Source organism: Rhinolophus sinicus, chromosome 8 (genome assembly GCF_057876585.1).
Source record: "Rhinolophus sinicus isolate RSI-liver-muscle chromosome 8, RSI-T2T, whole genome shotgun sequence".
NCBI classification, from domain to species: Eukaryota; Metazoa; Chordata; class Mammalia; order Chiroptera; family Rhinolophidae; genus Rhinolophus; species Rhinolophus sinicus.
In genome coordinates, this window is record NC_142508.1 from 51,932,647 (window position 1) to 51,960,116 (window position 27,470).

General features: G+C 49.5%; 2 protein-coding genes across 6 annotated transcripts in view; one reads left to right on the plus strand and one right to left on the minus strand.

Moving 5' to 3' along the window:
* Positions 1-2,679: 2,679 nt before the first annotated feature.
* On the plus strand, positions 2,680-8,979 carry GINS2 (GINS complex subunit 2). Its single transcript, XM_019747107.3, has 5 exons — positions 2,680-2,882; positions 3,279-3,393; positions 5,000-5,099; positions 7,956-8,082; positions 8,303-8,979. The coding sequence occupies exons 1-5, from the start codon at positions 2,793-2,795 to the stop codon at positions 8,426-8,428; spliced, it is 558 nt and encodes a 185-aa protein (XP_019602666.1). The 5' UTR covers positions 2,680-2,792; the 3' UTR covers positions 8,429-8,979.
* A 972-nt stretch (positions 8,980-9,951) lies between these two features.
* GSE1 (Gse1 coiled-coil protein) overlaps positions 9,952-27,470 on the minus strand; it is a 420,617-nt gene continuing 403,098 nt past the window's right edge. For 3 of the 5 annotated variants that reach the window (XM_019747106.3, XM_019747103.3, XM_019747102.3), the window contains 9 exons: positions 26,949-27,273; positions 24,676-25,286; positions 23,266-23,378; positions 22,710-22,980; positions 21,054-21,167; positions 19,848-20,219; positions 17,978-18,253; positions 14,928-15,031; positions 9,952-13,903 (listed from right to left, as the gene is read on the minus strand). In XM_019747106.3, coding sequence (XP_019602665.3) covers positions 13,769-13,903; positions 14,928-15,031; positions 17,978-18,253; positions 19,848-20,219; positions 21,054-21,167; positions 22,710-22,980; positions 23,266-23,378; positions 24,676-25,286; positions 26,949-27,273 — 2,321 coding nt within the window. In that variant the 3' untranslated portion in view covers positions 9,952-13,768. The remainder of the gene's footprint in view (positions 13,904-14,927; positions 15,032-17,977; positions 18,254-19,847; positions 20,220-21,053; positions 21,168-22,709; positions 22,981-23,265; positions 23,379-24,675; positions 25,287-26,948; positions 27,274-27,470) is intronic. The other 2 variants (XM_019747104.3, XM_019747105.3) reach the window with 2 other exon arrangements.

Here is a 27,470-nt window from a genome sequence, read left to right on the forward strand (position 1 = left end):
TTAACAAGTCCTCCAAGTGACCCTGATATACACTTAAGTTTGAGACTCTAAGATGCCACCATTTTGCAGTGTGTGTGATACTGCACACTGTCTCCTCTTATTCCCTGAACAGGGCAGTGAGGTCAGCAGCAGCACTGTCCCCATTTAACAGATAAGGACACCAGGATTCAGGTGACATGGACACTGGGCTCTGTTTCTCTCCCACTCACCCACTGTCCCTCTCTGAACCTCGGCTTCCCCACCAGCTCTTTTCCTTTGCTCTTTTGCAGGCTGCAAAAGCTGGGAGGGAAGCCTCGCCAACTTTGAAATACAAATATTTGCCAGTGAAGAAAACATTCTCCCATCAATCAAAACCCAGACAAGTTGGCACACACTCTTTGCAGATGCGAGGGAGCTTCTGCTTAGGAGGGGCCAGGTAGTCCGCAGCTTCCCCTCCTCCCTAAACACCCCAGCTCCTTCTTTTCCTACCTCTTTTGCAGATGAGGAGACCGAGGTTCAGAGTGGTCACTTGCCCTTGGTCACCACAGCATCCAGAGGGACTTTATTTTCTTTGAAAGTATTTGTCTTAATAAATGATACGCAATGAAGGTAATCTCCAGGTCTGCAAATGACAATTTGCAGGGCAGATAAACAACAGATACGCTTTCCATGCTATCTGAGTGGACAGAATTTAATTATATTTTTTATTAGTTTCAGGTGTACAAAACAACAGTGATTAGACATTTATATACCTCACAAAATGATAACTCCAATAAGTCTATTATTACCCATCTGACACTGTATAGTTATTATATTATTGACTATGCTGTACTTTATATGCCTGTGACTATTTTTTTTAAATTATAGTCGACATTCAATATTATTTTATATTAATTTCAGGTGTACAGCATAGTGGTTAGACATTTATATAAATTATGAAGTGATCCCCTCATAAGTCTAATACTCATTTGACACTATACATAGCTTTTACAATATTATTGATTATATTTCTCATACTGTACTTTACGTCCCCGTGACTCTTTTGTAACTACCAATTTGTACTTCTTAATCCCTTCACCTTTTTTTTTTTTTTTTTTTAAAGATTTTATTGGAGAAGGGGAACAGGACTTTATTGGGGAACAGTGTGCACTTTTCTGGACTTTTCTCCAAGTCAAGTTGTTGTCCTTTCAGTCTTAGTTGTGGAGGGCACAGCTCAGCTCCAGGTCCAATTGCCATTGCTAGTTGATAGTTGCAGAGGGCACAGCCCACCATCCCTTGCGGGAGTCAAACCGGCAACCTTGTGGTTGAGAGAATGCGCTCCAAACAACTGAGCCATCCGGGAGCTCAGCGGCAGTTCAGTTCAAGGTGCCGTGTTCAATTTTAGTTGCAGGGGGCACTGCCCACCATCCCTTGCGGGAGTCGAGGAATTGAACTGGTAACCTTGTGGTTGAGAGCCCACTGGCCCATGTGGGAATCGAACCGGCAGCCTTCGGAGTTAGGAGCACGGAGCTCGGAGCACGGAGCTCTAACTGCCTGAGCCACTAGGCCGGCCCCATCCCTTCACCTTTCTCACCCAGCCCTCCGGCCCCCTCCCATCTAGTAACCATCAGTTCTCTGTATCTATGAGTCTGTTTCTGTTTTGTTTAATTTGTTCTTTAGATTCCACGTATAAGTGAGATCATATGGTATTTGTTTTTCTCAGTCTGACTTATTTCACTTAGCATAATAGCCTCTAGGTACATCCATGTTGTCGCAAAAACTTAATTATATTGTTATTTCATCTTCCCAACCCTACACCTGGCAGGTTTCAGGGTGGTTAGAGGGGAAAGAATGGGGTTATCTGGGGCTGGGGCAGCTTTCCTGCAGAGATACAGAATCCTGGAATCCTCTTGTCCCCTATGCTTTTTCTTAGGGCCTAATGAGCAGGGTTTCAAATTCAAGTCCAGTCCACTGCTTGTCCCTACCCGCCCTGCACAGGCTGCCCACCTCCAGGAAGCTTTCCTGGCCTATAAGCACCCCGACCGAATCACCCTGGTCCCGGTTACAATTCAGCTTTCTGTCCCCACCCCAGACACCTGAATCATAGTTTTCTAGGAGTGTGCATGTTACCACTCAGAATCTTCTCGGGGCGTCTGACACGGCAGGGAGACTGAGAACCACTGTTATGTTTCACACAAGCCCACTGTAGAGAGAGTACCTGTTCAACGAACAGGTGAGCACATCAATACATATTTGCTGCAGTCCGCAAACTTGCCCCAATCCACATTTAATAGATTTTTAATCAATGAGTATAGAGAAAGAAGAAGATTTTGAAATGAAAGGCAACAACGCCTTCCCTCAATCCCATGGGGTGAAGCTGTGTCTGTCTAGCCAGGTAATGCTGTGACCGAATAAATGCATTTATTCCTGGCCCAGGAGTAAGGGGTATAGACTCTGTGTAGGCGGGTAGGCACCCAGGGCGTGTGAACAGACAAAGAAACGTAGCGCCAGATGCTGGAGGGGAGGCGGCACCAAGTGCTTGGCCCACAGATGGGGGCGGGGCCCAGTGCTGTCCGCGAAGGGGCGGGGCCGGCTGCGGGGGCGGGTCAGTGCTCAGACTCGTTCAAGCTCGCCAATCCGTGGGCTCGTAGCAGCCACGCTCGCCGCCTCCCGCCGCCGCGCGGAGAGCGCCGCGTTGCTATAGGCCGGCTGAGGGTTCTTCCGGCCGGGGGACGGGCTCCGCGTGGTGGCGGGAAAGAGGCAGACGCGTCACCTCCCGGGGGACCCTCGGGCAGGGGACGGCGGCGAGTCTTGGGCCGCCCGCTTGCACCGTTATGGACGCGGCCGAGGTGGAGTTTCTGGCCGAGAAGGAATTAGTGACCATTATCCCCAACTTCAGTCTGGACAAGATCTACCTCATCGGGGTAAGGGTGCGGGCCGGGCATCTGCCTCAGGCCGGGGCGGGTGGGCCGCCCGGCTCGGTCCCCAAGTCGAGGATGGGAAGCTGGGTGGCGGACTCGGTGTGCCCGGACCTCGGGGGACAGCGTGGAGGGGGGCGGCGGTAGCCTGCGCCTCCTAAGTGCTCTCGGACGGCCTCCCCGCAGCACCTCGGGAAACACGACTCACGCGGGCTGCCCGGCGTGGCCAGCGCCACCGCGCGAGTGCAGATGTGGAGCTGCCTTCCGCGGCTCCGTGACCCCCAGGGCTTGCATTTGGACTGTGATTTGTACATCGCCCTTTCCCTGATTTGACAGCAGCAAAGGTCCAGTAATGCCTTTGGCTCTGCTTTGTCTGACGTGGGTTTGTTTCTCCTCTGGCAGGGGGACCTGGGGCCCTTTAATCCTGGCTTACCAGTGGAAGTGCCTCTGTGGCTGGCGATTAACCTGAAACAAAGACAGAAGTGTCGGTTGCTCCCTCCGGAGTGGATGGATGTGGGTAAGAATGTGGGTGGAGTCCCGGACGCCTCCATGGTGCACGGAACAGCTGAAATTAAGGGGTCCAGGTTCCCTTCGAGTCAACTGACCCCTATTACTGGTGTGAATTTGGGGTGTGTATTTCAATTTTAGTTCAGATTTTGTTTTTAAGCGATTTCAACTTGCTTTAAAAGTATGATATGACCTTAAGCATTTTGTTTCCATTTTTAAAAAGTATATAGGCTAACATGTTGAGGAGTAGTGTCATATCCTACATTACGGAGAATGTGTGAAAGTAATGCATTATACATACAAGGGAATATTATTCAGCCATACAAAGGAATGCTGCCATGTGGATTAACCTTGAAAACCTTATGCTAAGTGGGGAAAAAAAAGAAGAAAAAAAAACAGACAGAAAGACCATATATTGTATTACTCCATTTATATGAACTGCCCGGAATGGGCAAATCCACAGAGACAAAGTAAATTAGTGGTTGTCTAGGGATGGGGGTGATGGAGGGATTGTGGGGGGTCCTTTTTGGGGCGATGAAAATGTTGCACAACTCTGAATATACTAAAAACCACTGAATACTTGAAATGGGTGAATTGGATGGTATGTTTATGTCTCAGTAAAGCTGTTAAAGCAAAAAAGAAAATTTATCAAAGATGCAGACAGACTTGACCCCGTCTATCCTTTGTAGTCTTCTCCCCACCTCAGAGATGTGAATGGCTCGTTATAGCAAAGAATCTTAATTTGGGGGGGAAGTAATGGGCCGTGTACAATTTGAAAAGCCCTGATTTTGATTGTCCCCTCCCTGTTGGGAATCACCTGGGGATACCTGCCTCCTAGAAGCAAGGACACTTTCAGCCATCAAATGCAGTTTAAGAAAGGCCTCTTGGGCATTTCCTCCTTACTCCCTGTCCTAAAGGGGTGAATGGCCCGGGTGGTCCTGAAACATAATGGGAAACAATTTCTTCTGTTTTGAAGGGGTTTTTAGTCCTTCCAGGCCTGGCTCTATGAGGGCTGCATCCCCGCAAGGCCCCGTATTAAGATCAGCTTCTGGCAGTTTTGGTCTAAGTGCTATGGAGCAAGAACCTGCCTCACTGCAGGCCAGAGGTTCCTCAGGCTAGTAAGTCAGATAGAAGGGTAAGGCAGTTGTGGCATATGGAGAACAGTACTACTGCTGGATGGAATTGGACTTGGCTGTTTGATTCCATATGATGGGCTTCCAACCCCCAAGACTGGGGTGGTTGTATTTGTAAGTTGACTTGCTCTTCTGAACAAGGCTTATTATAATTTCTCCAGTCACTGTTTATTTTCATCACTTCTTGCATCAAAGATAGAATACTTTGCTTTTTCCCTAAGAGCTTCTGACTGACATATTCTTTTCAGATATATTCTGCCGGCCAAAGCAGCAACAACAATAATTTATACTTTCTCTGAGATTTTCGAGGGACTAGGTCCCGGATCATCTCATTAGTGACACAAATGATATTCCAAAAAAGTGTTTCTTTCCTGTAGTTGTTAGTTGATTGAATAGGAAACACAGGCACTTGGTACATTCGGAAAGTTAAAAAAAATATTTTGGTTATGGTGATGGTAAAATGTATTCACTTCTGAATTTCAGAAAAATTGGAGAAGATTAGGGATCATGAGCGAAAGGAAGAAACTTTTACCCCTATGCCTAGCCCTTACTACATGGAACTGACCAAACTCCTGTTGAATCAGTAAGTACTCTCACTTCTCAGAGCCCGCACGTAAGATGGGACTCACGACTCTCATCCCGTAGCGCTTACCCTTCCTTTCCTGTTCCAAGCTCGGTACAGAGGTGAGTGGTGTTCCTGGCCGCGCGGTTCCTCAGATCAGTAATCCTGGAGTTGTCTGCCCACTTGCCTGGACTCTCTCTCCTTTCCTCACTTTTCCTTTTCTCCTCCCCTCCCGCTCCCGGTAAATCCCTTGGTTCTTTTCATTCTGCCTCCTAATTATCACTTGACACCAGACCTCAGTATGAACCTCCATCATCATCTCCAGCAGTGGCCTTTTTCATAACTGCAGATATATTTTATTAGTAAAGCGTTACCCCTTTTTCTTCTTTGGGATGTGCATTTGAGTTCTTGCATGTCTGACCCTGAGCTATAAGAAAAGCCCACTAGTGGCAAAAATGTGCTGTAGTAAATCGCTTCCCTACGTCCTGTTCTGGCTCCCCATCGGCTTCTCACTCATTCACCGTGTTGGAGCCAGAGTGGCCCTTTAAAGATAAAGCTGCCATGTGACTCCCTACTCCTCGGAGCCTTTCCAGGGTTTAGTCTGAAGTTCTGATCATGGTATTTCAGAGCACTGCGTAGTCTGGTTTCCTTCTTCCTTCTCTCACGACTCTTCTAGTTCTTCCCTCTGATTCTCTAGGTTCCAGGCTCACGTTGGCCTTTTTCAATTTGTACATACCGTGTTTCCCTGAAAATAAGACCTAGCTGGACAATCAGCTCTAATGCATCTTTTGGAGCAAAAATTAATATAAGACCCGGTCTTATGTTATAGTGAAATAAGACTGCGTCTTATATTAATTTTTGCTCCAAAAGATGCTTGAGAGCTGATTGTCCAGCTAGGTCTTATTTTCGGGGAAACACGGTACCAAGGTCCTCAGGGCTTTGCATATACTATCCCTGCTGCCAGTAAGTCCATGTATGCCCTGCTCCGATTTTTGGTTTAGCCTGACAGATGCTCCCTTCCTGTCCTACCTGTCCTCTTGGCATCTCTGTACACCTCCATAGCATTTGTCAGTTATAATATTCTAGTCACTTGTCTGGCTGTGCTCCTCCCCTCCACCCCCAGTTCTAATGGGCAGGACCTGTGTTGTGTGTACTAACAGTTCCTGGTGCTTACGTTTGTTGAATGAATAAATGAATGAAATCAGTGGAGGGGACAGGCAAGTATGGACAGTTTTGCTTGGGACATACTTAGAATGTAATTTGCAAGATGTCAAGCTTTTGACACCTTTTAATTGACGGATTCAAGAGCAGAACTAGACGAAAACTTGGGGCGCTCCCCACTACCTGCTGTAGAGCAGCAAGCGCCGGGGCGCACTGAATGGCACTTCTGTGCAACTGAAAATTCAGGGTACATAACACGGACTGTCCTTTACTTGGTATGAAGCTGCGATTCACAACATATTTAGCGTCTTACCAGATCGGGGAGAGTCATGTAGGCTTGAGTTCCTGGTGTAGTTGGGGAGAGATGTGACCCTGGATACAACCCTGCTGCCTGGGGGTGCCAGAGGCTGCTAGGCTGGATGAGGGAAAATTTACTAGGGAAGAAGGAATAGGAATGTGAAGGGCATGGCATGTTTGGGAAGCAGAGCTGCTGGGGCAGACAGACAGTATGTGGGGGTGGGAATGCGCAGGCTTTTATGTCAGGAGAGGACCCCTGGGTGTTCAGGAAGGTGGATCTGAGAAAGCCTTCTGCGGCACCGGGAAGTGACTTGGGAGGGAGAATCTGGAAGCAGAGGTGATGGGCCTGTTCATCTTTAGTTTTTGAAGTTCGGTATATTACGTATGCAGTTCCTATTGAAATCTTTGTCTTGAAATCCTTTAGAATCCATTCGCTAAGGGACCTAATTGTATTATACCTTTGTTCTGCAGTTCCGTTAACAAGGAGCTAGGGTCCTTTCTTTCACCTGTTGTTCAGTGCAAAGGATCCAAATGTTTGGGCTTTAAAGTAAAATCCACTACATAAATTTTATACCACCTACTAATCAGATTCTCCATCTACTGATCATGAGCTAATTTTAGCATGTGGAGAGAGATCATTTCCAGCTTATCCTAGAATGCCTGGTGATGGACGATGTTGGCTTCTGCTTTTATTGTCATTTTTTCTTTCAAAGGTTAGTTTTAAAAAGAATCTCACACAGGAAAGCTGTGATCACCCCTTGCCGACTCGGGTTCCAACTTTTACCCAGAATTCATTATTAATAGGTGTGCTCAGTTAATGCCAATATGAAATGTCTTCTGTGATTTTTGTAAACATATTTTTGTTTTCTCCATAGAATAGGATACCTACCGTTCAGGGCTTTTGTGAGGATAGCAATGCTGTGTAGTGCTGAGCACAGGGCCTGGTACAGAGCCGTCAGTTTCTTTCCCTGGTGGTTTGTAAGCCCTTGGATAACCGATGGGATGTGAGCAATAGAAGTCATGACCTCTGAGCCAGCCTTGAAACAAATTCATTCCAGATGGAAATTCTACAGCACAGGACACTCAGTTATCACTCAGTGAGACAGAGGATGTGCAACTTAAAGCTTATTCTCTGATAATTATTGTAGGAAACAAGTCCTGTGCCGTCTGCCACGGGACAGGTAACAGCACAAATTCCTGTGTGGATCATGGTCAATTCTCTTGGTACCAAACTAAACTGCAAGAAATTCTTACATTTTAAAATTGAAAACAAAGCAAAACAAATTTTGAGTCTAGAACAGCTCATGTATTTTGCCTGAATCCAAGCAGCATTTTTTAAAAAGCCACTTCTAGCTGGATATTGCTTTCGTTTCCCAAGTGCTTCCTTACGCGATTGATTTCACCCTTTGCTCCCTTGAGTGCTTCAGACAACGTCCCGAAAGCAGATGAGATCCGGACCTTGATCAAGGATGTGTGGGACACGCGCATTGCCAAACTCCGCGTGTCTGCTGACAGCTTCGTGAGGCAGCAGGAGGCGCACGCCAAGGTGGGTGTGTTCCTGGCCTGCACCCCCCTGCACCCCGCCCCCGGGAAGGCCCCCTGCTGCAGGCGGGTTTCCTATGGCACTCTCCCGGGTTAGGCCATCACACGCAGGGATTACTGGCTGTGCTTTTTAAAATGATTGGTTTCTTCTTTTGGTTCAGATTGAACCTTTTTCTCAAAATTAGAAACTCAACCAACCCAGTCTGTTTTCTCTTGTGTTTTAGCTGGATAACTTGACCTTGATGGAGATCAATACCAGCGGGGCTTTTCTCACGCAAGCACTCAACCACATGTACAAACTCCGTACAAACCTTCAACCTTCTGAAAGTGCCCAGTCTCAGGACTTCTAGAAAAAGACCTTTGATCTGTCAAAGAAAGGCCTGGTGTCTGCTGGCAGGTTTCCCAGGTGGTATGTGAGTGCTCTGGACATGGCAGAGGTACTCACAGTTCTGGAGTTCTAGAACCATTTTTAAATGTAAGAAAAACGTGTAATGAATCAAGGAATGGATTCAGAACATTGTTGGAAAGCAACAGGTTTGCGCTTAGTTCTTGAGAGATCCTTTAATCCCACATCTGTGTCAAGAAGCCAGCTGTTCTTTTATAGGGAAAGGGAGAGCTTTGGCTTTTGGCAAACAAATTCTCCCTAGCAGAGCCTCAGGGCTCCTGCATGGGACGGTTATGTGGGTGAATGTTCAGTGATGTTAGGCATTGCTTTTAAAAAAGATACAGTTGAGTGGCGCTGTGGCCTAGGGCTTTTTTCCCCCCTTGATCCTGATCTCTTGGGCTAAACTTAGACTCTACAGAGGTTGCTCACCGAGGATGGCAGATGAGTGGCTAGTGACATTGACTGGTGTTGATCATGTAAGCCCTGATACACTAAATAAAGATGGAACGAACCCAATCTCTCTGCTGGGTTTTTCTCCTGCTACTAAGTAGAAGGAACAAGCCACGTGACTAAAATGATCTGACAGACAAAACTGAGGTGTGTTATCAGGTGATTGTAAACTGCAGACAAACACTGCATGTCTCTCGTTCTCTTGGCTCCTTCTGGTCCAGGTTTAAAGGGTTGCTTATCAAGGGGAAAGTCAGTTTTTTTCCCTATTAATAATTCCATGTTATTGAGTGCATGAGTAAAGCTGAAGAATAAGAAGAAAAGTTGGACCTGTAACGCTGCTCTTGATGGATTTTGGGGAAAGACTTATAGGTAGCAATAGTTCAAATAAGGGTCAATTCTTTAAGAGAAAAAATTTTAATCGGAACATTTTGGAATTGCTAAATTCCTTGTAGAGATTATATTACCTTGAGAGGGGAAAAGATTGTCAGAGTCGTCCAATGAGTGGAAGGTCTGTAACCATCTGGTTTTCGACTGTGGAAGCAGGAGCATGTTCTCTCGAGGGCTTTTAGAGAGTGTACGTGCAGGATCGAGCCTGGAGAATATGCTGCTACTTGCCCTTCAGTGTTTCAAGTCCAAACTTACTTCTAGTTATTTGAGCACTGTTTCTCCATTCCACATTGGTCTGGATGTCCCGCCAATGGTTATTTGAACACTGAAGGGCCACACCTGGGGGGATTAGGACCCAGGGACAGAGACCTGGTCTCTGTCGTTTAAAGTGACTGTTTTGAGGGTTGCTTTCAGATTACAGGATGTGCTTTTTCATCTCACTCTTCTAGAAGAAACTCATGTTACTGCAGAGGGTCAGGAGTCGTGTATCTCAGGTCTCGCCCCTTATTACCGTTCTCTTAAAACTCGACTGAGGTACAGCTGACTCTGTCTTCCCATTTTACCTGTAAATCTAGATAGTTGTTGAACTTTTTAAAAAATAAAAATGGCCTTGTTTTATAATACAACATAAAGAAGATTTTCCTCTTAACATGATTTAGGAAGATTTTATTTTTTTGGATGTTGTCAGAAATTACAGCAATATATTCATAAATACCTAATTACTACATTCAACAAATAATATTACAATACAATTAATTCAAACAAGTACACTTAGAACAGGTTTAATTTCACAGCATCTAAACTGCCCCCAGAGTGACCGAGGCACCGCTCCTCCTTCCTCCCATGTACTGGTTTACTGTTCTAGCGATTAAGCACAGGGAACATACAAAGTAACACAACCAATTAGCACGGTCTTCCTCAGGTCAAGGCCGAGTTAAGGAGTTTGTTAAGCGCTGGATCAAAAGGGTGGGGACAGGCTACTGCAAGTAGTAAGAAAGTCAATAGCTTGGTTACTTGAAAGAGCATAGGGATTGTTGCTAAGTGGCTAATATACACGTATCTAAGAGTAACAGAATCAGCCTGACCATCTCCATCTTGTGGTGAATCCTTGGAATTTTCTACACTTTAAAACACATGGCTCAGAGCGAAAGGGAGTATCTGATTTAATTTTGGAGATTTGGCAGCAGTGTGAGCTACTTGAGGAAACGACCATTCCATGTACAAACTTAAGATGTCCTGTGGTACAGAATTCTTTGCTGCTGAAGTGTGTGGGCTCCTTTGAATAGTCTTTGAATTTCCTTACGGGGATAATCTATTAAGAGTGTTAATACCAATTAAGTGTTTTATTTCCTTTACAATATAAACTGTTGAAAATCCTGTCTTGGTCACTTACGAGACAATGGATTAAGAATCATGATTTTTTTTCATGTTAGTTTGGCTCTGATTATATGAAAACAGAAAAACAGCTCATTTTCAAACGATCAAGTTGTATCATGCCAAGTTTTGGGGAAAGCGCTGGTTTGTTTCTAAAGATCTGATTCAATGTGGAGCCACATTATTCAGCTTTGGAAGGTGTCCCTCACCAGTTAGTAAAATCCCCTTCAGAGGCCAGATGGCAGCCGTCTCCTCCGGGTGCTGTAGGAAGCACATGAGGTCCTGAAGGGGCTGTGAGGTCCTCACGAAAATACTGACACAAAGGTTGCACACTCAGTTCTGGAGCACATTTGGTATACTTTTAAACTCAACGTGTAACAGCTGAATAAAAAGTGTCAGAATGCCTGTTTTGTTACGCCCAACCAGAATCATCTGAAAATAAGTGTTTTCAGATCATAAAATTATTGGATGGAAAAACCATTACTGGGTACTATGCCTGAGTGGTGCACTTTTTTCAAAAGACACTTTACCTTTTTCTTAGTTTATTCAAGCTGTCTTTCTGGTTTATATTTTCTGATTGTCATATTACTTGAGCCCAAGAATATTCAGAGATCTCCAAAGATGAGTGGGAGTGTGGTGCGACAGACTGACAGAGAAGCTCAAAGGCAAGGTGAAGGTGGTGTTTTCAAGTGGAAGGGGAAAAAGCAGTTACTAGCTCAGTGACACAGCTTCCACCTCCTGGGCAGAGACCTCCCCTGGAATGGCACTTTCCCTTCTCCCACAGGCCACGACCTCCTCTCCTAACAACACAAGCCCACGCATGGAAGCTCCCTCCTCGGCTGGTAAATGGACGGGCTGTGCTTTTCTTCCCCATCGAGTTAGTAGATCCACCTTTTACGTTAGCCAAGGCCATTACCAAGGCTGATCAGCCCAAGTGTCCAGACATTTTCTGTGATGGAGGAGGAGGGCTGGGAGTGAAGTGCTAAGATGTAATGCTTAAGCTTTCAGACCAGAAACAGCGAGCAGACTTGAAATAGAGAAATAGTGATATTCTTTCTGCCCTGATTGTTGGCAATAGAGCTCTCTCTAAACAGCTGTCCCCACCTGTGGAATATGTTGCTCTGTCAATGTCTTTGCAGGGGAGGAGGCCCACAGAACAGCCCTCAGTTCTCGGCAAGTCGTTTCTGTGGAGAGGAAGGTGCTTGTTGACTGCTGATAATACTGGCGGCACTTTTTGTCTGAGTTTGCTAATAACTGGAAGATTCTTGGCAGACATACAAAGCAAACTGTGTGGGAACAGATAAAGCGACACAATGCCATCTGCCAGCAAGCTGTTCCGCACAGCTAAGGTCTGGGGCGGGTGCGGCCACCGATCGCATTGAGTAGCCGTCAGGAAGGTCAGCCAGCCCTTCCCCTGGGAGGAGGGAGGTGTGATGCTCAGGCCGCCTCCCTTTCCCCTCCCCCCTGGCAGACCAACCACTGGCTGCTTTGGCCTCTGGTTCAAGCCCGTTCGGGCAAGAGATACTTTCTTGATCTAGATTAAACCCTGCCTGAATGAGCAGTAACTGGGACGAGAAGGAAACTTTCCCCCATTGCTTTGCATTGATCTGATCACCCCAGTTTCTAGCTGCTCCTGTGCTTGTCACAGTCAGTTCAAAAGGAGGAGTTCAGCTCAGACATCCTACTTTTAGGCTTTTACAAAGCTCTGCATCTAAATAAAGCCTCTAAAGTTTCTACTTTGCACCTGTTCTCAGACTGCTGTAAGACACCTTAGAATTCTATCACAGAAACCGCTCACTTCCTGAAAGGTTTTCACAAAAGCCCCACGTCTGTCTGTGCACGCCCAGGTGCACACACTGTCTGTCTCGTTCACCACAGACTAGCCCCTCCTCACTTAATAGCAACTGGGTACATCTGCTATTTGCTGTCCAGAGCTGAGGGGAGGGGGTAGAGGAGGAGGTAAGAAGTAACGCATGGCTTTCTACATCATTTTCTGGTGCAACTCAAAAATGAAGTGATCGCATAGGCGCCAGTGGTAAGCTCTTTTACTTTTCTTCTTCTTTAATTTTTAAAAACACTTCAGTATTTTAATGTCCTGACCAGCAGCAGTACAAACACTAAAAGCAAGTATTTTTTTTTTTGCCCAGAAAAACAAAACAAAAAAAAAACAAATCCCCCAAACAGGAAAACAAACAAACAAAAATCCCCCCAAACCACATATTAAAAATGGCAGGCTTTTTATAACAATAATTAAAGTAATAAAAACATACAAAACTTTGTTTTTTTTAATATATATACACAGTACAAGGCTGAAGCACCTTTGACTTTTCTCTCAAAATTTGTATGAAAACACCCCCACTGCAGCAACAATTTGGTGGGTGTGAATATATGTATACATAGCTCTGTACATTTCCCCCACGGAGTAATAAAAAGGTACCTTCAGTTTGTCGATTCACTTTAGGTAAGAGCTTTTCCAGGGAAAAGCCTTTGGGTGAGGCTTCGCTACTGTTGCTTTGTGTGCTCCTAGGACCTTTTGCTTTGAAGAAAATTTTGCAGAAAAGTAACTGAAACAAATAAGCCCTTTACTTAAAATGCACCCCGTTTTCATTCAGCCGAAACTGGTCTCAGTTCTGGGGAGGACTGAGACAGACCCCAAGCTCCAGCAAAAGCAAACTTGGGTCTTGAGGCAGAGTAATATGGCAACACAAGAAATAGAACATAAGCCGTTTGATCCAATCTTCCGCACCCAGGGGCTATCAGTGATCAAGTGTTAGTGTTGGTAATGGAGCTTTCGTTTTCAGATTAAAAATAGTGACGAGGGGGCAAAAAGAAGAAAACCGCCTTTAAAAAGAAAAAAACTATGGGCGTCGTCCTCCATTGGTTGCTCGCTGAATTACAAAGGTGATTCAATTGCGTTGAAGTCAAGGCGAGTTCGTTCTTTTTCTGGAGCCTGGAATCCTTTGCTTCATGCATGGCACATTCTTTTTTATTTTTTTTAAGCTTCAAACCTCCCAGTGAAAAATATTAAATATTCAAGGTAATAAAATAGATAATATTTCTATACTATAGGTTCGGCCTAGTGCAAGGGAAACCGTCACCTAGGATATCCCTTAAAGTAACCCCTAGGCCAGTGCATTGCAGGCAACGCGAGGCACTTCAGTAAGTGATCCAGTTCCACCTGGATTCGCTCCCTTTCCGAAACAATCTTCTGCTTCTGGCTCCTCAACTCCTGGGGAGGGAGAAATACACGTTCAATAAGCTCGTTCCCACGATAAGGAAACTGATGCAGACATGTGCTGTAGGCCACGTAGAAAAGCAAACCTTCAGCACTTTGAAAGCATCTACTTCCCCGCTCAGTGTTCTGACAGCAGCCTTTGGGGACAGTCTGTCTAGGTTCTTCCAAAATCTTGGATTCTCGTAATACCTACTCTCAGAACCAGTATCCACTGTAGTCTTAGCTTTAACCCTCAGATTTTAAAAATTAAGTCCTAATACTCTCAAACTTTTGCTGCTGCAGGAGTGGCCAAGCTGTGCACACCTGATCTGAGACAAGCCTCAAGGGAAGAAGCCCGCAGGGGCTGTCACAGCTGGAAGGGCTGTTGAGCCAGGCTGCAGGCAGGGACGGAGGTGCTGAGTTCTGCCTCAGCAGCTTTCCCCTAGTAAAATTCTTACTTCCTCCTTAGCAAATTACAGCAGGGTGTGTGTGTGTGTGTATAGATATAGATATATATAGCATCTTTGCCCTTCCAGGATCAATAGTCTGCAAAATTCACGATACCTCCCTCCTTAACTAGGGTAATTAACTCCTGAATTTCCCCCTCAGACTACAAGTTTTCAACTCTTTTTTTTTTTTTTTTTTAAAGTATTTTTGTTTTTGTTTTGTTTTTTTTTAATTGGGGAAGGGGAACAGGACTTTATTGGGGAACAGTGTGTTTTTCCCAGGACCCATCAGCTGCAAGTTAAGTTGTTGTCCTTTCAATCTTAGTTGCGGAGGACGCAGCTCAGTGGCCCATGTGGGAATCGAACCGGCAACCCTGTTGCTCAGAGCCCACACTCTAACCAACTGAGCCATCCGGCCACCCCAAGTTTTCAACTCTTAAGAGCAGAATCTCCCCTCAAAACTTGTCTGTACGGGTGCTCTTGAACCCAAACTTGAAAGATTAAACAAACCAAAAAAAACATGATGTGTTTTAAGAAAAAACCCCAGGAGTCAGTTTTCATTCTTTGTCTCGTGTGGGCGGCCCAGGACTCACCGCCATGCTGTGGGAGAGCTGCTCTGCTGCGACGCTGAGGCTGTAGTGCTGGGCCTCCAGCCGCCGGCACTGCGTCTGTAACACCTGCCGCTCCAGATTTTGCTCTGAAAAGATACGTGGCGTTGATACATTCTCCGTGTACCGGGGCCACAGGCCCTGGCGAGGGTTTCCCCTCGCTAGTGCAGCCTGCGGTCTTCCCCTTTGGACCACAGGGCTCCCAGCTCTCTGAACTGCGCTGGTAAATATGTCAGTGTTACTAAATTAAATCCAGCCCAGTGAAATAAAGACAAAGGATCGAGCATTGAAAGGCAACTTAAGGGCTAGACATTAGGAAGTAATTAAACGTGAACTTATGGCCTTAAAATGCATTTTTAAAAAAGATTTTAAAAAGGAGGTTAAGCTTGCAAGTTTTTAAGCTGCTAGAAAAAGTCCAGAATAAATGAAGTTGAAAGTATAGTTTTAATTAGTGAAAAAATCCCTGCCTTTCCAAAGGATTCCAGGTCTGGTTTTCATAGGAGAGTGACTTCAAACCTATAAAGATTAATCCCTGCTTTGTATGAAGCATTTCAGAGAATGAAAACCAGGGAAGGCTACCTGATTTTACAGAAGCTAGGACAATCATGACAGCAAACTACAGTAAAGTGAATGCCTAATACCACTTAAGAACAGAGATGTAAAATCTTAAAAGTACTAACAAGTCTGAATTCAGCAAGAGAGAAGCAACATCAGGAAACATGAAGGTGAAAAAAAGTGTCGTCATCTCCGTGCACACAGAATACATCAGTTAATCTTCGACCATCATGTACCATAAGCTCAGCAGCAAATGGGCTGCTTTAAGGGACTGAGAAGCTGCACAACACAGGAGCCCCCTTAGCGCCCCTATCCGACAGTCCAGCCGTCCTGGGCAATGCAGTACACAATGAAAAGCATCAACATTCAAAAGGAAAGGACTTTTAATTTGCAGAAGATCTGCTCATCTGTGATTACCTAACAAATAAGGGATAACAAAACCTAAAAATCCACCATAACAACAAAGTGGTATCTAAAAACAACCTAATAAAAGGAAGCTGTTCATGGAAAAAAACCAGCAAAAGCTATTTAATACAATTTACTACCATCTTTATAAATGCAGTAACACCACCATCCAAGAGGTCAGTTCTTCCCAGATCTGTAAATTCAATGCAACCGAAAATTCCAACAGGGATTTTTTGGGTGGAACAAACAAGGTGATCCTAAAATTCACGGGGGAAAGCTAAGGGCCAAGAACCAGCTGAGAGTTAGAGAAGAACAAGTCAGAGTGAGTTGCTCCAGACAACAGAGTTGCAAAGATGTGGCGTGCCACGGGGTCAGGCCAGGAGACTGCCAGCTGGAGAACAGCACCAGACACCCCCGGGCAGGGTGAGGATGCCGCATGATGGGCTTGCCCCGGGGGGAGGAGGGCACCCAATGAACCACCAGGATAACTGGCTGTCCAGGTGGGAAAGATGAAGTAAGATTTCTACTTTAGCTCATACACAGAAATGGAAGGCTTTCAGAAGGAAATGCGGAGTAATACGTCCTTGGGGGTCGGGAAGGAATTCCCAAACAAGGCACCAACAAACATCAACCAGAAAAAAACGATGTAGTTCCCTCCATTAAAATTAAAAAAAACACAATGCTACATATTGCTTCTGAATACTTACGAATGTACTTAAAGAATAACATGTAAGGAGTGATGGACAAATTCAAAATAAGGATTCCATTTGAAGGAACAAAGGCAGCAAAGTAGGAGCTGACACTGGCTGTGGCTCCGTGGGCACCCCTTTTGTTAGTCTATGTCTCTGATTTTAAAACGCTTATTTCAAAGTATCTGAAGTGATTATATTTATAATCAAGTGTTACTTAATAATATTTACAACACAGTAATATTTGATAAAACTTCTGATATGGCAATGGATTAATTAGGTGGCAGCGGCCTAGGTTTTACTTGTCCCCGCTTGTCAAACTGCCAGCACTGCCAATGCCGTGAGGATGGTGAATGCAGAGCGGCCACCGCTCACCCCGTCAGAGGGACCAAGAGCCAGGAGCGCTGAGCACTTGTCACTGCTCTGCTCCCAAGAGGTTCTTCCCAAGGAGTCCAGTCCCTCTGCCTGTTTAACTAGGAAGGGAAGGGCTGGGCACCTCCACTTTTCCCTGCATCAACTCCATAGCACCCCGGCCTCCACCTAAGCTAGAAGGGGCCTTGCAGACAGCTTGAGGAAAGCGAGGGGCAGAGAAAGGGGGTGGTGTACTAGAAGCACAGTGAGCGTGCCAGAGCTCCCCCAGTGCCCACGCATTCATGGGAGGGACGTGCCCGATGCCTGCCCAGATGGGGTGGAGTGTGCCTATGAAGCTGAGAAGAAAACATTCTCGTGGCTGAACAAAGTGCTAGTCCAGGAGGATGACAGCCTGTGAGGGAAAATGCCACCAGCACTGAGGTGCTGAAGTGGTGTGAGGCGGCGTAGCCAGTGACCACGCTTGGCTGTTTGGGGTTTAGTTACGTTGCATCTATGAATGTCAGGACTGATAGATTTAGAAGCACAATGGAAGACAGCAGAGAGCAAGGCCCCTGGGCTGTCACACTGAGTACTGGCAGGCCGCGGGTACTTAAATTTCTACAGCTGAGAACGGCCTCAGGTTTGTCCATGAGGAATTACCATGTTTCCCCGAAAATAAGCACTAGCATGATTTTTCAGGATGAAAAATATCCCTTGAACATAAGCCCTAATGCATCTTTTGGAGCAAAAATTAATATAAGAGCCGGTCTTATTTTTGGGGAAACACGGCACCACTATAAGTAAGCCTAGGTACCTGCAGAAGCCTGAGGAAGCCCTTGAAATAGGCAAAAACAGCTGAGGAAAATTTACCTTCTAGTATGTGTATCTAATAGTGTCCCAGACAATGAGTGCCTGTGCGATCACTTAGAAGCAGTCCCCAATGCTGGCAGTGAAATCCTGCCCTGATTGGTCTATTAAGCTTTCTCTACTTTCTTTACTGGGCCCTTGATAGGCTCCCCACTCCCCTTTACATACCTTCTATATGTTCCTGGTAAGCTTCAAAAATTGCCTCAATCCCTTGCCACTTGCGCCTGGGGGGTTCCTCGTCGTCCTCTTCTCCGTCATCCTCCTCCTCGTCTGAGTCCTGGTCCATCTCCTGTGGGAGGGGGCCTTTCCTCGTGGCCGGGGGCTCCTGCTGTCCGTTGTGCTGGGGCAGAGGGAGCCGGCTCGAGGACTGCAGCTCCGGAATGTTGTAGTGGACGGACGTGTCGACTTTGTGGTTCTGCTCTGCAGACAGCACAGCTGCGTTCCCTGGGGAGGAGAAACAGGCCCGTCACAGAGCCTGTGGGGACCTCGTGCCAGGGGAGGAACAGGCAAAGTATGGCGGAGAAGGGGCCGGGTACCCTGCTTCGGGTAACAGAATCGGCGTGACTGCAGGCCTCACAGCAGACCAGAAGATGAAGCAGGCAGAGGCCTGTGCCTTTCAGAGCGTCCAGACGGCACCAGAAGGAATGGTTAGAAAGAGCCCTGAAGACAGTGGCAGCGGCACAGCTGCGTTCCAGTTGTGTGTATGATCTCAGCTAAGTTCATCTCCGAGCTTCTGTGAAACGGTGGGTTTGAGCTTGGTCTACAGTTGGCCCTCAGTGATGGTCAGCCCCCCTCCTCTCGTGAAACAGGTGTTCCAGTCCCTGAGCATACCTGGTGTTCTGCCCTCTACTAGGGCTTCGCTAACTGACTGACGTCGGGGCCCATCTAGACCAGGTCTGCTCTGTCTCGGGGCACGGCCCTGCTGGTGCTGTTCTGACAGGGACGTGCTGCCTCCTCGTGTACACAGCCTCGTAGAGCCCCAAACCTGCTCAACCAGTGCACTTGGACGGCTCCAACTGGTACTGACTAGATGACTTTAAAATCCTGAGGGGACGGTCAAGTGTAACGTCAGGAAATGGTTGAAATAAAACAAGGCAAAGGAAAAACATGCCCGAGAGCCACAGAAACACCTCCGTGAGGTGTGTCTTAGAAGGAACACAGAGGTATTTAACCTAAGTCATGTCATCAAAACCCTTTCCTTCTTGAAGAATATTCGAGTAAATTCATGACATTCAATAAAGCACTCCTCATTTTGGGAGAGTCTTTTTTTTAATCACTGCAAAGAACGCTGCCCTTTGCTTTTTGAGTTATGATTTTATCTGTTGGCAGCATTAACTTACGTGAATGATACTGACACAATGTCAGTATTCAGTCAGCTTCTATAGCTTGTAGTTATAAACATTTTAAAATGGTTTGGGCATAATAACCAAATTATTTTCTTCTGGCTATTGGCATGTACAAAAATTAATTTTATACCCAGTCGTTATTTAATCCTCGAAGACTCTTTTCTAATCAATTTCAAGCTTCGATTCAATGGGGATGAACGGGAACGGTCCCTGTTCTCCACCCGTGACTCCCACCAAAATGTGTGAGAAGTGAATCTGGGGGCTAACACGGGGTTAGAGCAATTCTTAGGGCACAGCAGGCTCGCCGGGCCTGGTGGAACAGCCTCTGAGTCTGCTTATCCAAAGACGGAGAGACTTCCAGGTGAGTCTGTGTGGGGGACACTAGGAGACCACTCAGCCACAGGACACGTGGCTCCTACTGCCGGAAAGACACCTCCCTTGGCCTTCCTGAGATTTAGGAAGCGCTTCTACTAAACTCAGATGGCATCGCCTGAGCACCTGCTAGAAACGGAGACTCCTGGGCCTCACCCCAGGCCTGCTGAGGCAGAATCTGCTCTAATGACCTCCCCAGGGGCACACTCGAGTTCCCGAGCGGCCACGCCCGTGGCTGCCGCTGAGTGACGGCTGGTGCCCTCGGCACATGAGCCAACGTTACCGGAACAGGAGCAGCGCGGGGCGGGCAGGCTCCTTACCTTTGTGCTTCTGCAGGGCCTTCTGGGTGGACTGCAGCACGGACTCGTGGAACTGATGTGCAAACTCTTCCGCCATGAAGGGCTCCCATGGCTTGCTCTTCCCATTGATGCTGTGTGACAGCGGCACGGGAATGTCCTTGGGCGCGGGGCCCCTGATGGAAGGCAACATGCTCAGGCTCTTCTTGCCCGCGGGGGCCTCACTCAGCCTGGCCTTCTCGCCACTGGCAGGAGCCGGCTCCTGGATTCGCGATAGCTCCTGGGGCCGGAGCTGTTCCAGTCTCCCAGGCTCTGCGGCCTTTGGGACGTCAGCCAGGGAAGCAGCAATACCCACAGGCTTCTCCACATCCAGAGAGGCTGGCTGCGTGGCTGGTTCTTTTAGAGACAGAAAGCGAGGTAAACGTTAAGAGCTGCAAGTGACCAGGCGGACCCTGACCGCTACAGCTTACACTGAACAAAGACCTAGTACAAAGGACCAAGACTCAGGGGGCCATTTAATTAAATGTCAGTGCGCATCATGTGTCTGAAGACGGGGTGTGGTAGCAGCAAGTCCATCCTTGAAAGGTGCCCCAGGAAAGCATCTGGGAAGGAAAAGAAATCTGAAGGAAGAAACAAGTCGCTTCAGACCATCCCAAAGGCAGGAAGTTATGTAGCCCAACCCGACAAGAAAGACCACGTGAGGAGTTGAGCACAGGGCTGGACCATAAATATTTCCTGCTCCATTCGGCAGCACAGCGATAGAGAATCAAAGCCACAAAAGAAAGAGAAGGTGTGAAAGCAGGTGTTGGAGAGGCCTGGAAGGCTGAATGAACAAGACAGACAGGGGAGAAGAGTGCCCAGGAAGGGCCGACAGGAAGAGCAGAGCCGAAGCAGTGGTGCTGAGACCTGGGACACAGGGCTTCCGTGGCTCAGGCCACCACTGAACTGACGGACGTTGGCTACAACTACAGACCACCAGACAGAGTTTTGTGGAAGCCGGGACCCTCCCCCTTCACTCTCTGAGCCTTGACTTCCAACTCTCATGGTCCATCCTGAGGAAATCCTTCACCATTGTGCAGAAAGCTTCTGTGAGAGATGGAGAGAAGCACATCCTGTCTCCAGGAGGCAAGATTCATGAAGACCTTGAACGGTCGCTTCTGACCCTGGGAAGCCCACACGACAGTCCTGGGCGGTGGCGGCTGGGGCTGTCCTTCCCGCCCTGGGCCTTACCGCTCAGGGAGACAGCAGGACTGTCCCTCGGAGAGTTTCTGAGTGAGTCTGCCACTGCTGCTGACAGTGTCTTCTGCTTCATGGCATGGAGCATTTCGACAAGTTTCTCTTTGTCTATGAGAAAAGCAGCCTGAGATTAACAAGACAGTTGCATCATTTCTGAGAGGGAAGGGGAGCAGGATTCTAGCCCAGGCTGTGACTGGCAGGCACAAGTCCTTTAAACCAAGAAAAACACAAAGAAAGCACCACGGGGACAGGCAGCGTTTAAAGGAAGAGACCGTCATCTTAGAGCGAGCCCCGATTCCTCTCCACTTTTACTTCGTAACATTTCAGGTGGATTCCAAAAATAGCTGAGTGTGTACGGCGATGACAGCTGTATGAAATAATGGGTACCTATGATCTTCCAAGGTGACTTCTGAGGATGCATTCTTATTTAAAAGACAAAAACGTTGGCCCTGACACAAAGAAACAACCTGAAGACCAACACAGCTCCTCTGGAGGCACAGGCTGCTTCCAGGTACGTCCTCTTCCCCCTACTGCTGGCACGTGAGTGCAGTCCTCAGGATGGTTGCCATTTACTGAAAAGGAACAGACCCCTGTGACGTCTGATGCCACAAATTCCTGTTGCAGTGGCACTTTTTGTGGAGGCTTAAATGGCCACCCACATCACTGGTGGTTTCCTTTAGGAATTGAGTCAGGCATAAAGATGCTTTTTATGAACAGCACGATGCGTGTTCCCAGGGCTTTGTACCGGTAATCAATGCATCTAAGAGAAAGCAAGAACGCCAGCTTACTGGTTCAAGACAAAAAAGGAAAGTGCTGCACCCCAGTAATGAAGTGGAAGCAACTGAATGACCAACAGACACTTCGGCTTTCCTTTGACTTCCTTTCAGAGAGAGGTGACCAGGTGTCACCAAGGGACACGTGTAAGTATGAAAGGAAACACCCCAGATAGGCCAAGTTCTCACCTAAACCAATGTCCAGGCATTAAGTGAGTGTGTGTGGGGCAGACCGACGAAGCGGACACCCCCAGAAAGTGTTCAGACCACACCACGTCTTCTACACTCTGGATTCCAGCCCAAAGAGTCAGCCCCAAATGGCCGACCTGGAAGCATCTCTCAGAGCAGGCCACCCACCCACTCACAATGTGTGTCGGCTCTGCCTGGCGGCCAGACCACCCAAGCCTGCCGCCATCAGAACACGAAGCCCAGTCAGTGGGCCATGTTAGTGACCCAGCAAGAGACAATGCCCACTACCATGGAGCATGGCGTGCTCTGCCATAGGAGGGCACACCTGTGCCTCGTGCCCTAAACCCACCTTCTCAGGTGCCAGGAGATAAGACACGTGACAAGAGCAGCTTTATATATAGACCAAACACAAGCAAGTTGTCTTTTCCATCCGGGAAGAAACCCCAGAGAATGGGGCACTGTGAGTGTCAGATGGAGGGAAGGCGGACACTGGGGCAGGTGTGTTGAGAGTGGAGGCCCTACCTCCTTGGGGAGCCAGGAGTTACGAGAGGTCCGGGACCAAAGTGTTTTCAGGTTCTGCCTGGAATGTGCGTCCAGGACGCCCCCAGGAGTCTATGAGCCCCACCTGCTGCTTCAGAAGCTTCTAGTGAGCCCCACCCCCGCAAGGCTCAGGTGAGGCCCGCCCTACCTTTCCTCTTCTCAGCGCTGATGTGTGTCAGGTTGAAGATGGTCAGGAACTTCTTCTTCTCTTCGAAGTTGGGGCTGTTGTTCATCTCATCAGGACTGTAGCGCGTGAACAGGACCGGCCTCGGCGAAGGTGTCTGCCGCTTGCTCTGAATGGTCGGAGGCGAGGGGCTTCTCTCTCCCAGCATCCGCCGTCGCTTCCTCCGCTTCTGGGTCAGCAATTCCTCCTTCTGCTGTTGGGTGGTCAAGCCAAAAAGTTGCAAAAACTCTAGCTTCTAGATTGGGAAAGAAAACAAATGAGTTTGAAACCACCAGCAGTGGTGTGACTCCACTGTCCCCGGGGGCCCCTCCTGGGGTCCTCGAAGCCCACCCACGCGCCGTGGCCTTGGAGGACGAGGACCCTGACAGCATGCAGGGCACCTGCGGTCAGCGGGATGGGAGCACAGGGCATCCCAGCACATGAGGGGCCAACGGGGACAGTGGCAGAGCCCAGAGGAGGCATTAGTGTGGGTACAAGCCCAGCCCATAGCCTGACTCAGCGGTGCCGAGACCCCAGATACCTCGGAGGACGTGTCCAGTTTGAGAGGCGGCTGCTCAGCCACGCAGCGGAGGTGGGCCCGGACCTCCTCTTCGTCACTCTCGTCATAAGAGTCATCCAGGTCGTAGTAGTATCCTGGTGGCAAGGAGAGACGCGTATTCAGCCGTGTGAGTGTATGTGTGTGTGGTGCGTGTGTATCTGTGTGTGTGGTATGTGTCTGTGGTGTATGAGTGTCTGTGTGGTGTGTGTGTGTGTGTGTGTGTGTGCAGACCTGTCCATCACGCTAAGCCCCGCTAGCTCCCTTGAGCACCTCAAAACCCGGATTCCTTTCAACCAAGGTGGCACAAAGTGTATTAACCCCTAGTAATCCTGGAGCTTCTCAGGGATGGCAGGTGGGGGCACGAGGCAAGCACCAGGCTTGGCCACAGTCCTCAAGCAGCCAGGCGGTCCCTGGGCCAACACCTATCCCCAGCTGGGGACCATTCATTACACAGGTCTGGGGCCGTGTCCACGGCAACCCAAGGCTGTTGCTGCACAGCCACTCACTCCTTCTGTGGCCATCTGGGTCCATTACCCAGGAGGGGACAGGCATAGTCAGGTCCCCCATACTGTCTCGAAGGCACAGAGCATGCATGCAAACTCAATGTGCAGAGAACAGCAGCAGAATCCCTGCACCCAAGGACACCAGCTTGCCCCCCCTCTTCCTTCACAAAAGTGAAGAGGAGAAAATCATTCTTCGGTCCTAAATCTAGCCTAGATCAAACACCCAGAACACTTAGCCTTGGCCCCAGCTTCCGGCTAAGAAACTGACTGAATTTCACACTGCACAGGACCCGAGTTTCCAGTGGGAGAAAAGAAACTGGTCTGGGGCCAGGTTCCTGCTCCCTCCTGTTTCAGTGGGGGTAGGAGCTACTCTCACCCTGGGCCAGCTCATCTGTTTTCCTTGGCTCTTTGGGGACCCCAGGGAGCTGCTGGCTGAGTCCCCCACCGCACAGGAATAAAGTGTCAGCCTTCCCTCCCTTGCCACTGCCCAGGCCCGCCTGCCCTCCACTGATGGCAGCTCCACGTGGGGGGCCCCTGCTGGGCCCAGGCCCGGTCTCAACAGCCTCCTCCCATTGTGCTACACGATTAATATTTAAAATCATCTTACTAGCCCCTCATCATTTATTAATCATGCATTTCTGCGGCACCATCCTTATAGACAGGCTTTGGTTTGGCTTCGTGGGACAATTTGCATTTCGGCAGGACCAGCAAGGGGCCCCAGGTCTGTCTCCCTAGCAGAGATGTCAGGTAGCTACACACGAGCCAGCGACCTTGCCCTCTGGAGCTGCTAAAACCCCAGAGCACGAGGCAGGGCTGGGAGAAGGGGGGCTGAGTGGCTCGCACTACTGCTCCCCAGTCCCAGGTCAGGGGCCGCCCGGGGAGGCTGGACCTTTCTCCTGGGCCTCTCGCCGCCGGCGCTCCTCCAGGTCCAGCTTGCTGACCAGCCTCCGGCGCTGCTGCAGGAACTCGTCATAGATGTAGGCAGGGTCAGGGCCCCGTGGCGCCGGGGGCCGGTAAGGCGAGCCCGGCTTCAGGGGTCCAGTAAGCTCCCCAAAGGGGGTTGGCTGGGCGAGGGAGGCCCGCTGCTGGCCCAGGATGGTCTGCGTGGACTTCTCGAGCTCCGCCAGGAAGGGCCCAGGCCCATGAGGAAAGGTCTGGTGCTCCAGGCTCCCTGCCTCCCGTGGTGGCGGCTGGTACTTGTCCAGAGTGGCCTCACGCTTCCGGGGCCCCTCCTCCGCCTTCTCCGGGCAGTAGACCCGTTCCACCTTCACCAGTGGGACAGCTGCCTGGCGGGTGGGCTCAAACGGGGCGGGATGGCTGTGCAGAGGGTGGCTCTCGGGGGCCCGCCGTGTCTCCAAGGCGCTGTCCATCAGGGACACTGGGTTCCAGAGAGCGGTGGGCACAGAGTGGTGCTGGGGTTTGGGCGAGATGAGGGGTGGGGGCCCACCAAAGTGCTGCGGGGGTTCTCGGCTGCTCGGCTCATGACGGTTTGGTCCCGGCCTAGGGAGTGAGCAGACCAAGCCATCAGTCATAAGAGAAGGGACACGCCCGCAAGCTACCCATAGGCCTCCCAGGCTGCCTGCCAGAGGGTCCAGACAGGAGCCCCCTTCAAGAGCCAGCACTGGAGACGTATGCAGGCCTCCTTCTCTGCTTTTGAGAGGACAGAGAGGCTGGAGAGGGGACGCTGCTTGCTGAGGGCACAGGTGACCTCAGGTCCAGGCCAGACCCTCCTTCAATCCAGTTTCTCACTTGAGACCTTGCAATGGCTCATTCTGTTCCACCAATTCCTGAATCCCTCTGAACTCCCAGAAGGACAGACTCTCATTTTTGTTTTCCACAGGAGACCCACTATGCAGAGAATAAAGACAGGGCTCCAGCACCAAACGGGTGGCCCTGCCACTGTCTGTACCGACCTCCAGATATGCCAAGCAATGGGCAGATAACAGAGGGCGGGCCAGTCGTCTTCAAAGGGGCCCTGACTCCTCTCCCCACTGTCCTCAATGGCAGCAAGAGAGACCAGCATTAGGCGCCTGCCCAGCCCAGTGAGGTGGGGAAGACCCTCCCAGCCAGGGTGGGCCTGGGCCACTGCTGACCCCCAGTGGTTGTCACCAGAACTGCAGGAGCCCCACGTGGCCCCAAAGCAGCAGCTGGGCTGGGGCCTGACCAGGGAGCAAGGGCACTTGCTGTATAACAAGGAGCCCCTCACACGTGCAGGTAGGGAGGGAACTGGAGGAGACTGTCCATCCTACCAGCAGCTGTGCCGTGCAGTTGTACTAAAGGACGCTTTCCTAATGCATTTAAAACAAGATTCAACAAAAGGCCCTTTGGGTGTTGTTTTTCCAAAGCGTATCTATTTTTTAAGGGAAACCCCATGCTGCCCAGGTGACCCAGGGCAAGGTCTGAGGGGACGGAAAGGGAAGGGGCAGAGGCCATGGAGGCCATGTGACCCGGCGCTCAGGGCTCTCCCTGCCTGGCCGAGGAGGGGCACATTTAACATTTAACCACAGCCACCAGCCTTCCTCAGTTATTCCCGGCTGGGCGATAACCCTGAGGCTGCTCCCCTCTCATCAGCTGAGTACAAAAGGGAGCCACAGCAAGAAGCTGCACGTCCTTAAGTAAATAACGAAGGAATAAAACCCGTTGGCAGAATATTTCAAACCCCAAAGCCAAGCACTGAATGGTTTTCTAGCTTGGAGCTCAAGGGACCCTCAGAATGTCAAGTTCATGCGTCCGTAAGGCTGGGCATGTTGTTTCCTGCCCGCTGCCGTGGGGACCACTGAGGCCAGGTGAGAACACTCCAGGCCTGCACAGGACTGCTAGGCCCTGAGGCAGAGGCCACCCCTCCTGGAAGCGGCAACACACAGGTCCTGACAGCGCAACCGTGCTGGGGCCCTGAGCTGAAGATGCCCGAGGGAGTCGCAGTGCCAGATTTTATCAGGAGATGCAGACGTGCGCTGGCTGCTCTCCCAGTCCCCTGGGCGTGAGGGGCGACAGAGGAGCAGAGGGACAGTCTGCAACAGACAGCAGGCCCGAGGCTGCGGGAGACCCAGGCTACAATTCACTCCCAGGCAAACCACAGGTGCTCAATAAATGTTGGCCGACTACGAAGCAATCTGAGTGTGCCGAGTGCCCTCCCACACGCCCCGACCCGGCGGGCCCCACCTGGCGCTCTCGGGCCTGTGCTCGGGCTCCGTGGGCACCGGGGGCCGGCCCATGTCCAGGTGCTGCTCCAGCACCTGCTGCCGGAACTCAGACACCTGTGACTGGCGGTCCTCCTTCTCCTGCCGCAGCCGCCGCTGCCGCGCCAGCCACTTCTCCTCCTCGTTGGTGCGCTGGATGAGCAGGGCCGTGGCGGCACTGCTGCTCGGCAGAGAGAAGAGGCTGTGGTTGGAGAGGAGGCTGGGCACGGCGTGGTGGGGGGTGGGTGCCGGGTGCAAGGGGTGCTGCACAGGCTTGGGCGCCTGCAGGCCGGCGTCCTTCAGCTTCTCTGTAGGGGGAGAAAGGCCGTCACATCCCAGCAGGGTCCCAGCACACCAGGCCCAGCTTGCTCCTGCCCTCTTCTCTCTTGTCCCCAACTGCCCAGCGCAGGGCAGGGAAGGGTTGCCTGCCCGTTGGAAGGGTTCTTCCCGTGGCGACAGTACCAAGACAACTGCAAAGGGCCTCACGGATGCTTTCAGGGGGCAC